General features: G+C 39.5%; 1 protein-coding gene across 1 annotated transcript; it reads right to left on the bottom strand.

Annotated features, from left to right (window-relative positions):
• Window positions 1-261: 261 nt before the first annotated feature.
• Window positions 262-5,643, bottom strand: LOC136411609 (uncharacterized). Its single transcript, XM_066394248.1, has 2 exons — window positions 1,533-5,643; window positions 262-950 (listed from the first exon to the last, which is right to left on the bottom strand). Exons 1-2 carry the CDS (start codon window positions 5,641-5,643, stop codon window positions 262-264), a joined length of 4,800 nt encoding a protein of 1,599 aa, XP_066250345.1.
• Window positions 5,644-10,203: the final 4,560 nt, after the last annotated feature.

Raw genomic sequence — 10,203 nt, 5'->3', positions numbered from 1 at the left:
GTCTAAGATCAAACGAAATGCGAATCAACATCTGGTCAAACGGGCAAAGTGGCAATAGACACGAGTAATGTCCATAGGCGTAGCACACGGGTTCCTTACATACTAGTCACAGATTTAATACTAGGCTTATGAAGAATACAACTTATCGAACTAATAGATTAACATTAAACTAATTAATTATTGGATATTTTGTCCTCTACACAAGCCCTAACATGCCGGCCCCGTTAAAAGGTCGTTACCTTTTAAATTATTTACAAAGAGTTATTCGTTATTCATGGGCAATGGGCATATTTTTGACAATGATCTTCGCGATATAGTTCCACTGGGTAAGCGCACTGACACTACACGTATCACATGATCCTTTCCTTCGTGGAGTTCGACAACTCGAGCTAAAATCCAACGCAGTGGGGCAGTATTGTGTTCCACCAGTAAAACTAATGCTCCAATATCTATGGTTTTATCTACAGTGTACTTCCATTTGCATCGAGTTTGCAAATTTGTCAAATAATCCCTGGACCAACTATTCCAAAAATGCTGTTGGAGTTGTTGTAGTCGTTCGTAATGAGATAAGCGAGAGATAACGGCGTTCTGGTAGTCGGGTTGTGGTAAACTTGCCAACGAGTCGCCAATAAGGAAATGCGCGGGGGTTAAGGGTGCATAGTCGTTTATGTCGTTTGAGATTGGCATTAGTGGTCGCGAGTTGAGACAAGCTTCGATTTTTACTAATAGGGTGTACATCTCTTCGTATGTTAGAGATGATTCACCTAAGACGCGGCGAAGATGAAACTTAGTCGATTTCACCGCCGCCTCCCACAATCCTCCCATATGGGCACTACGCGCGGGTATGAAATGCCACTTTATCAAATGATTGGCTAAAAATGTAGTTGTGGCGTTAATGTGTGATTCATCATTTATTAAGTTATAGAGTTCGATGAAATAATTATTGGCCCCTACAAAGTTAGAACCATTGTCTGAATGTATGTTTGTTGGTTTTCCTCGTCTGGAACAGAACCTTTCCAATGCATTCAAAAAGCTATTAGTCGAAAGATCTTTAACCAGTTCGATATGTACTGCACGCGTGGCGAAACAAACAAAAATGCATATGTAAGTTTTTACGGATTTGGCTCTACGCAGCGTACCCTCCTTTATGAGTATAGGCCCTGCATAATCGATTCCGCAATTTGAAAAAGGTCGTGAAGGCGTTACCCTTGCGGTCGGAAGGGAACCCATTAAAAATTTCGAAGGTTTCGGTTTTACTCTAAAACATCTTATACATCTACTAAGGTTACGTTTAACTGCATTTTTTCCGTTTATTATCCAAAATCTGAGGCGAATTATCGAAAGCAAGTTTTGAACTCCCGCGTGGAGATGTTTCATATGCTCATTCTGTATTATCAAGTCAGTGAATTTATGTTTATACGGTAATATAATAGGGTGTTGTTGTTCAAAATTAAATTGTGAATTTATTAAACGTCCCCCGACTCGAAGTATTCCTTCTGAATCGAGAAATGGGTTTAGATTCAAAATTTTACTTTCGCTTGGGAGTTTTTTACTTTTGGATAAGTCGGAAATTTCCTTTTCGAAGCTATCCCGTTGAACCAATTTTACTAATAAAAGCAGTGACTCGTTTAATTCTTCAACTGTCAAGGCTGTTGACTTATTCATCACTTTGCGGCATCGATTTTTAAGTCTGCATATGTAACCTACTACTCTGTGCAGTTTGAAGAAGGTAGAAAATCTATCAAAAATGTTAAGTCCGTAGTTGTTGCTATTTACACTCGTTGTTTTATATACTGTGGTATGATTATTTTTTAATTCGGGCAAGACATCGACGGGAACCTCATGGCTATCTAAGTTCGCTTCCGTCCTTGATGTGTTTTTCTTTAAAAATTCGGGACCGTGAAACCAAAGATCACATCCCAGCAATTCCCTTGGGCTCAATCCTCTCGATATTACATCTGCAGGGTTGGCCTTGCTTGGCACGTGAGCCCACTCCGTTATCTTGGTCAATTCATTAATTTTTGCCACTCGATTGGCAACAAAGGTCTTAAGGTGAGCAGGATCAATTTTCAACCATGCCAAAACAATACTAGAATCCGTGAAGTATCGTACGTCTGATATTTGTATGTCTAAAATTTGTCTTACCGTATTCATTAGTTTGGCTAAAAGGTGGGCCGCTAGAAGCTCAAGTCGAGGCAAGGTCAATTTTTTAGCTGGAGCTACCCTTGATTTTCCTGTCAACAGTCGTAATTCGCGACTACCTGACTCATCCTCCGAGGCCACGTAAATACAGGCTCCGTAAGCCTTTTCGGAGCTATCAGAAAATCCGTACAATCTTATATGGGCCGTCTTTGTTGGAATTACAAGCCTATCGATCTTGTATTCATTGAGGCACTCCAGTTCATTCGAGAATTCCTCCCAAATCTGTCTTAGGTCATTCGGGACCGCTTGATCCCAACCGATATGTAATTTCCATAGAGCTTGAATGATTAACTTGGCCCTAGTTAATGCGGGACCGATCAACCCAAGCGGGTCAAAGATCTGCGAAATTTTCGAAAGAATAGTCCTTTTGGTAACACGGGATGGCTCGTATTTAATATTTACTGAATACTTCAGAGTATCTTGTTTAGGATCCCAGCTGATTCCAAGAGTTTTTAGATGTTTATCTTCATGAGGTAGAATTAAATTGTCGTGATTTTCGTTACTGTTTGCTTGTAGGATACTGTTTAGAACTATGTTACTGTTGGACGACCATTTTCTCAATTTAAAATTAGCTTGACTTAAAATATCGTCTAGTTCCCTATAAATTTGCAATGCATCTGTTTCCGAATCAATGCTAACCAACAGGTCATCCATGTAGAACGAACGTTTAATTATTTCTGCTGTTCGTGGATACCTGTCTTTGTTGCGCTCGGCCAATTCTATCAAGCAACGTGTGGCTTGAAAGGGTGCACTCGATGTGCCATACGTTACCGTGTTGAGTTTATACACATTAATCGGATCATTAAGATTTGCTCGCCATAGTATCTTTTGGAAGTTACGTTCTTCCTCATGAATTTTTATACATCGGTACATCATTTTGATGTCCGCGCTCAAAACAATTTTGCGAAGTCTTAGACGTATCAAAATTGAGTACAAGTCATCTTGTACTACTGGTCCTACCAAAAGCGTGTCATTCAGGGAAATTCCTAAACTTGTTTTGCAGCTTGCATCAAAAACGACGCGACACTTCGTGGTAATAGAATTCTTTAGTACCGCACTGTGGGGTAAAAAATAAGAATTGTTTGGAATAGAGATGTCCTTTTCAATGGGTCCTTGAAGCGTCATGTGGCCTAAGTTCTCATATTCCGTCATAAATTCTACGTACTGCTTCTTGAGGTCCTTGTCCTTTTCTAACCTTTTCTCTACATTTTTTAACCGTTTTAGGGCATTCGATTTGGAGTCACCCAGACTAAAATCTGTTTGATTATTGAACGGATACCTTACGACAAAACTGTTGTCCATGTCGCGGGTTGTAGTTTGATTAAAATATTCCTCACAATAATTTTCTTCCTTTGATAGGAATTTAACATTTTCAAACTCTTCAATCTGCCAGAATTTCGTCAACGAATCATTTAATGTTTTATTTGAAATACTAGTCGCAAGGTTGCACACTACTTTCCGACTTTGAGATTCTCTGCATATTAAATTGCCCGATATTACCCAGCCTAAAGAGGTTTCTTGTAACATTGGCAATCCCTTTCCTAATTTAAGTTTACCCGAACCTAATAGATTATAAAATATATCTACCCCTAATAAAACATCAATTTGTTTTGGTTCATTAAATTTTTCATCAGCTAGATTGATATTTGTTGGAATTTGAAGTACCGAACTGGGAAATCTAAATGAGGGTAGATTTTCGGTAAGAATGGGCAAAACCAAAAATGCTATGTTAGATTCATATTGGTTGAACCTGGATTTTATTTTCGTGTGCACTCGCTGATTAATCTTTGTGACAATTTGACTGATACCTGATAATGAAAGGTCAATTGTTTGGGGACTTAAGTTTAACTTTCTGCAGAAGTTTTCTGTCATTAAATTTGACTGGCTTCCGCAATCGAGTAAGGCATTGCATTTATGCCAATTTCCTTTTCTGTCTGAGATGAGAATGGTAGCCGTAGATAGTAGTACTTGATTTTTATCAATACCTAACGATGATAATGCCAAAGGATTGTTTTCCGTATCGTACGTGACCGCGTTACTTTGGCCGATTGTTAAAACTGTAGATTGTTTGGATTCTCCATACCTTCTCAATACATCGTGAGCCGAAGGATTAGATGGAGAACTGATCGATGATTCATGTTCAGTTAATGATGAGGAAGGTTCATTAGTGCTGCTGTTGCTAGAATTTTGAACATGTTCACTTCCTGAACGTTTCTCTATATGTAACGTGCTATTATGTTTTTGGTTGCATTTTTTGCATCCTCTTGATCTACATTCCTGTTTCAGATGCCCTGGACGTAAACAGTTGCTACACAATTTATGTCTTCGAATTTCGTTATATTTGTCCGACACTGATAATTGGATAAAACGAGGACATTGATGAATGAAATGATTTTCAGTACAGATGTAACACTTATTGATTTTTTCGGTCAAAGAATACGAATAATTCTTAAACTGATGTGATTCGTTTCTTTTCTCGTGGCCTTTGTTTTGCATTCTATCCCTATCATGTTTATTTGAATGTACGGTTGAGAAGCCGCGAACCGCTTCCAACGAACGACATTTTTCGGTTAAAAATTCCATTAATTGATCAACAGTCGGCAATTCAGTATTACATTGTTTCCGCTCCCACTCCTGATTAGTACTATCATCCAGTTTGTTTAATATTATCGGTATCAACAAAACATCCCATTGATCCACGGGTAATTTTAATTTTCCTAATGATGATTTATGTTGCTGAACTGCATCTATTAATTTTCTAATATTTACAGATGATCCTTTATTCGCGTTTGGTAAATTAAGAACTAAGCCTTTAGCGTGAATGTTAATAACTGCCTTTTTATTCTCATATCTTTTTTGTAACAGATTTAAAGCGATTGTATAATTATCGGGAGTTATGTCGAGAGAGTCTATGAGATTTAGCGCATCGCCTTTACAACATAATTTTAGATATAACAATTTTTCTGTTTCACTCAAGTCGGTTCTGCTATGGACTAAGGAATCAAATATGTTTTTGAAACTGAACCAAGTTTCATAATTGCCATAAAATGAACGTAAGCCTAAATCCGGTAATTTTCCTAGACCTCTTGGTGAATTTTGTTTTCCTAAATGAGTATTAGTACTATTTTGATTTTTGCTAATTGAATTTATTAACTGCTTTAATTCTGAAATTAAATTAAAGTAGGCTGATTCGATTTCAATCCGTTGTTCTTCTTCGTTTAAGCTTAAAAATTCTAGACGAGATTGTACTTTATCGAACTGATTATAGTCCTCCTCCACGTTCTTGAGGCGGATTTCTAATTGAACTGTTTCTTGAATGTCTCTGTTATCACGAAGGTACTGTTCAAAACGGGATAAACGTTTAGTTAAAATTCTGCGAGCGTGCAAAAGTTCTCTAAATTCATCGTTCTCGCTAAGAGACTCTGCTGAGCCTAGTTCCATTTCGGATCGTTTTGAAATTTTTTCTTTTTGAGCTCTAGTGGTCATTTTTAACTACTATTGATAACGTGGCGTTAAAATAAATCAATTTACGCGATTCAAACAGAAGTACTACTGGAGAAATTAACTAGTTTCGACTTCTTTAATGTGCATAAATCGAGCATAAACCAAAGTAAATAAGTCGTATCAATCTCATACAACTAACGACCATTTAAAGTATCAAATGGGAATCGGGATTATGAGGTTATGCAAATTCAAAGAGGAAAAATCGTGATAAAAAGGAAATGACTCACCGGGATTGTTTCTTGCTCTCCTTGGGATCCACCGTTCTACTCCTTATTCCGCTTTCGATGTCCTATGTTCCACAGGTTCTGATCCAGTCCCGTGATATCCGGTTCGAAGTGACCAAAAATGTTGATCCGGCTCGTAGGACCAAAAATGTTGATCCGGCTCGAAGGACCAAACTGTTTATTCGTGGATCGTGATACCAAGATGTTGATTAGACATGGCCTAATTCTTGATACGTCTAGTAAGCAATGGACTGGATGCTTGCGAAGGACCACCCTGAGTTCGCGGTCTCAGAGACACCGTGTTCGTGCAAATGAAAACAAAACCCTTTTCTAACGGTAACAAAGGTTTATTATTCACTAACAACTTCGAGTAATGTAGCAAAGAAATAACAACTTTTCGTGACAAGTTAATTAGTGTAGTAATTAACCGTGTATAGGAACCGTGTGTAAAGTAATCGCGTACGAGTAACGTGCAAAGTACGGAGTTAAGGGTCGACGGAGACGCACAAGAAGAGAGAGATTTTTCTTCTTGCAAAATCTTAAATACTAAAGTTAATGGTAACCGTACATAGGCGTACCAGAAACTAAGAGGTCATCATCGGCGCTTCTTCTAGATTTGTCCTTGTGACTTGCCTAACTTTAACAATATAATTGGGTTTTATTGGAGGGCGTTTATGACCAGCATCGAGAACGTGTCTAAATTCTAGTACGCACAAAAGGTCGGCGAGGAGTTTTATTACACAGTTAGTCTAAGATCAAACAAAATGCGAATCAACATCTGGTCATACGGACAAAGTGGCAAGAGAAACGAGTAAAGTCCATAGGCGTAGCACACGGATTTCTTACATACTAGTCACACATTTAATACTAGGCTTATGAAGAATACAACTTATCGAACTAATACATTAAATTAATTATCGGGAATTCTGTCCCCTACACAAGCCCTAACAGGATGTGGATTTTTATCTCGGAAATTCATCAAAATAGTCTCTCGATTGATACCACCGTTGGATAGAGCACGTCGAGAGGAACATTTTGAATGGTCAAACGTCCGAATCGGACCAGAAATTTCCGAGCGCGGAGCGTGCGAACTTTTAATAATTACCATGTATATTTGACGGATGTGGATTTTTATCTCGGAAATTCATCAAAATAGTCTCTCGACTGATCTCAACGTTGGATAGAGCATGTCGAGAGGAACATTTTGAGTGGTCAAACGTCCGAATCGGACCAGAAATTTCCGAGCGCGGAGCGTGCGAACTTTTAATAATTACCATGTATATTTGACGGATGTGGATTTTTATCTCGGAAATTCATCAAAATAGTCTCTCGACTGATACCACCGTTGGATAGAGCACGTCGAGACGAACATTTTGAGTGGTCAAACGTCCGAATCGGACCAGAAATTTCCGAGCGCGGAGCGTGCGAACTTTTAATTATTAACCGGTATATTTGACGGATGTGGATTTTTATCTCGGAAATTCATCAAAATAATCTCTCGACTAATCCCACCGTTGGATAGAGCACGTCGAGACGAACATTTTGAGTGGTCAAACGTCCGAATCGGACCAGAAATTTCCGAGCGCGGAGCGTGCGAACTTTTAATTATTAACCGGTATATTTGACGGATGTGGATTTTTATCTCGGAAATTCATGAAAATAATCTCTCGACTAATCCCACCGTTGGATAGAGCACGTCGAGACGAACATTTTGAGTGGTCAAACGTCCGAATCGGACCAGAAATTTCCGAACGCGGAGCGTGCGAACTTTTAATAATTACCCGGTATATTTGACAAATATGGAGGTTTTTCTCTGGAATTCATCAAAATAGTCTCTCGACTGATACCACCGTTGGATAGAGCACGTCGAGACGAACATTTTGAGTGGTCAAACGTCCGATTCCGACCAGAAATTTCCGAGCGCGGAGCGTGCGAACTTTTAATTATTACCATGTATATTTGACGGATGTGGATTTTTATCTCGGAAATTCATCAAAATAGTCTCTCGACTGATCCCAACGTTGGATAGAGCATGTCGAGACGAATATTTTGAGTGGTCAAACGTCCGATTCCGACCAGAAATTTCCGAGAGCGGAGCGTGCGAACTTTTAATAATTACCATGTATATTTGACGGATGTGGATTTTTATCTCGGAAATTCATCAAAACTGTCTCTCGACTGATACCACCGTTGGATAGAGCACGTCGAGACGAACATTTTGAGTGGTCAAACGTCCGAATCGGAACAGAAATTTCCGAGCGCGGAGCGTGCGAACTTTTAATAATTACCATGTATATTTGACGGATGTGGATTTTTATCTCGGAAATTCATCAAAATAGTCTCTCGACTGATCTCAACGTTGGATAGAGCATGTCGAGAGGAACATTTTGATTGGTCAAACGTCCGAATCGGACCAGAAATTTCCGAGCGCGGAGCGTGCGAACTTTTAATAATTACCATGTATATTTGACGGATGTGGATTTTTATCTCGGAAATTCATCAAAATAGTCTCTCGACTGATCTCAACGTTGGATAGAGCATGTCGAGAGGAACATTTTGATTGGTCAAACGTCCGAATCGGACCAGAAATTTCCGAGCGCGGAGCGTGCGAACTTTTAATAATTACCATGTATATTTGACGGATGTGGATTTTTATCTCGGAAATTCATCAAAATAGTCTCTCGACTGATACCACCGTTGGATAGAGCACGTCGAGACGAACATTTTGAGTGGTCAAACGTCCGAATCGGACCAGAAATATCCGAGCGCGGAGCGTGCGAACTTTTAATAATTACCATGTATATTTGACGGATGTGGATTTTTATCTCGGAAATTCATCAAAATAGTCTCTCGACTGATCCCAACGTTGGATAGAGCATGTCGAGACGAATATTTTGAGTGGTCAAACGTCCGATTCCGACCAGAAATTTCCGAGCGCGGAGCGTGCGAACTTTTAATTATTACCATGTATATTTGACGGATGTGGATTTTTATCTCGGAAATTCATCAAAATAGTCTCTCGACTGATCTCAACGTTGGATAGAGCATGTCGAGAGGAACATTTTGAGTGGTCAAACGTCCGAATCGGACCAGAAATTTCCGAGCGCGGAGCGTGCGAACTTTTAATTATTACCATGTATATTTGACGGATGTGGATTTTTATCTCGGAAATTCATCAAAATAGTCTCTCGACTGATCTCAACGTTGGATAGAGCATGTCGAGAGGAACATTTTGAGTGGTCAAACGTCCGAATCGGACCAGAAATTTCCGAGCGCGGAGCGTGCGAACTTTTAATAATTACCATGTATATTTGACGGATGTGGATTTTTATCTCGGAAATTCATCAAAATAGTCTCTCGACTGATCCCAACGTTGGATAGAGCACGTCGAGACGAACATTTTGAGTGGTCAAAAGTCCGAATCGGACCAGAAATTTCCGAGCGCGGAGCGTGCGAACTTTTAATTATTACCATGTATATTTGACGGATGTGGATTTTTATCTCGGAAATTCATCAAAATAGTCTCGACTGATCCCAACGTTGGATAGAGCATGTCGAGAGGAACATTTTGAGTGGTCAAACGTCCGAATCGGACCAGAAATTTCCGAGCGCGGAGCGTGCGAACTTTTAATTATTACCATGTATATTTGACGGATGTGGATTTTTATCTCGGAAATTCATCAAAATAGTCTCTCGACTGATCTCAACGTTGGATAGAGCATGTCGAGAGGAACATTTTGAGTGGTCAAACGTCCGAATCGGACCAGAAATTTCCGAGCGCGGAGCGTACGAACATTTAATTATTACCATGTATATTTGACGGATGTGGATTTTTATCTCGGAAATTCATCAAAATAGTCTCTCGACTGATCCCAACGTTGGATAGAGCATGTCGAGACGAATATTTTGAGTGGTCAAACGTCCGATTCCGACCAGAAATTTCCGAGCGCGGAGCGTGCGAACTTTTAATAATTACCATGTATATTTGACGGATGTGGATTTTTATCTCGGAAATTCATCAAAATGGTCTCTCGACTGATACCACCGTTGGATAGAGCACGTCGAGACGAACATTTTGAGTGGTCAAACGTCCGAATCGGACCAGAAATTTCCGAGCGCGGAGCGTGCGAACTTTTAATTATTACCCGGTATATTTGACAAATATGGAGGTTTTTCTCTGGAATTCATCAAAATAGTCTCTCGACTGATACCACCGTTGGATAGAGCACGTCGAGACGAACATTTTGAGTGGTCAAACGACCGAATCGGACCA

The sequence above is a fragment of the Euwallacea similis genome, chromosome 10 (genome assembly GCF_039881205.1).
Source record: "Euwallacea similis isolate ESF13 chromosome 10, ESF131.1, whole genome shotgun sequence".
NCBI classification, from domain to species: Eukaryota; Metazoa; Arthropoda; class Insecta; order Coleoptera; family Curculionidae; genus Euwallacea; species Euwallacea similis.
This window is presented reverse-complemented; position numbering and strand designations above follow the sequence as displayed.

What these genes read in the sequence shown, in the direction of transcription:
- LOC136411609 (XM_066394248.1), bottom strand. Translation starts at nt 5,643, where the DNA reads ATGGAACTAGGCTCAGCAGAGTCTCTTAGCGAGAACGATGAATTTAGA. An exon ending in TAAAAAACTCCCAAGCGAAA is followed by an intron (nt 951 to 1,532) that starts GTAAAATTTTGA and finishes CTAACTTTGTAG; the next exon opens with GGGCCAATAATTATTTCATC.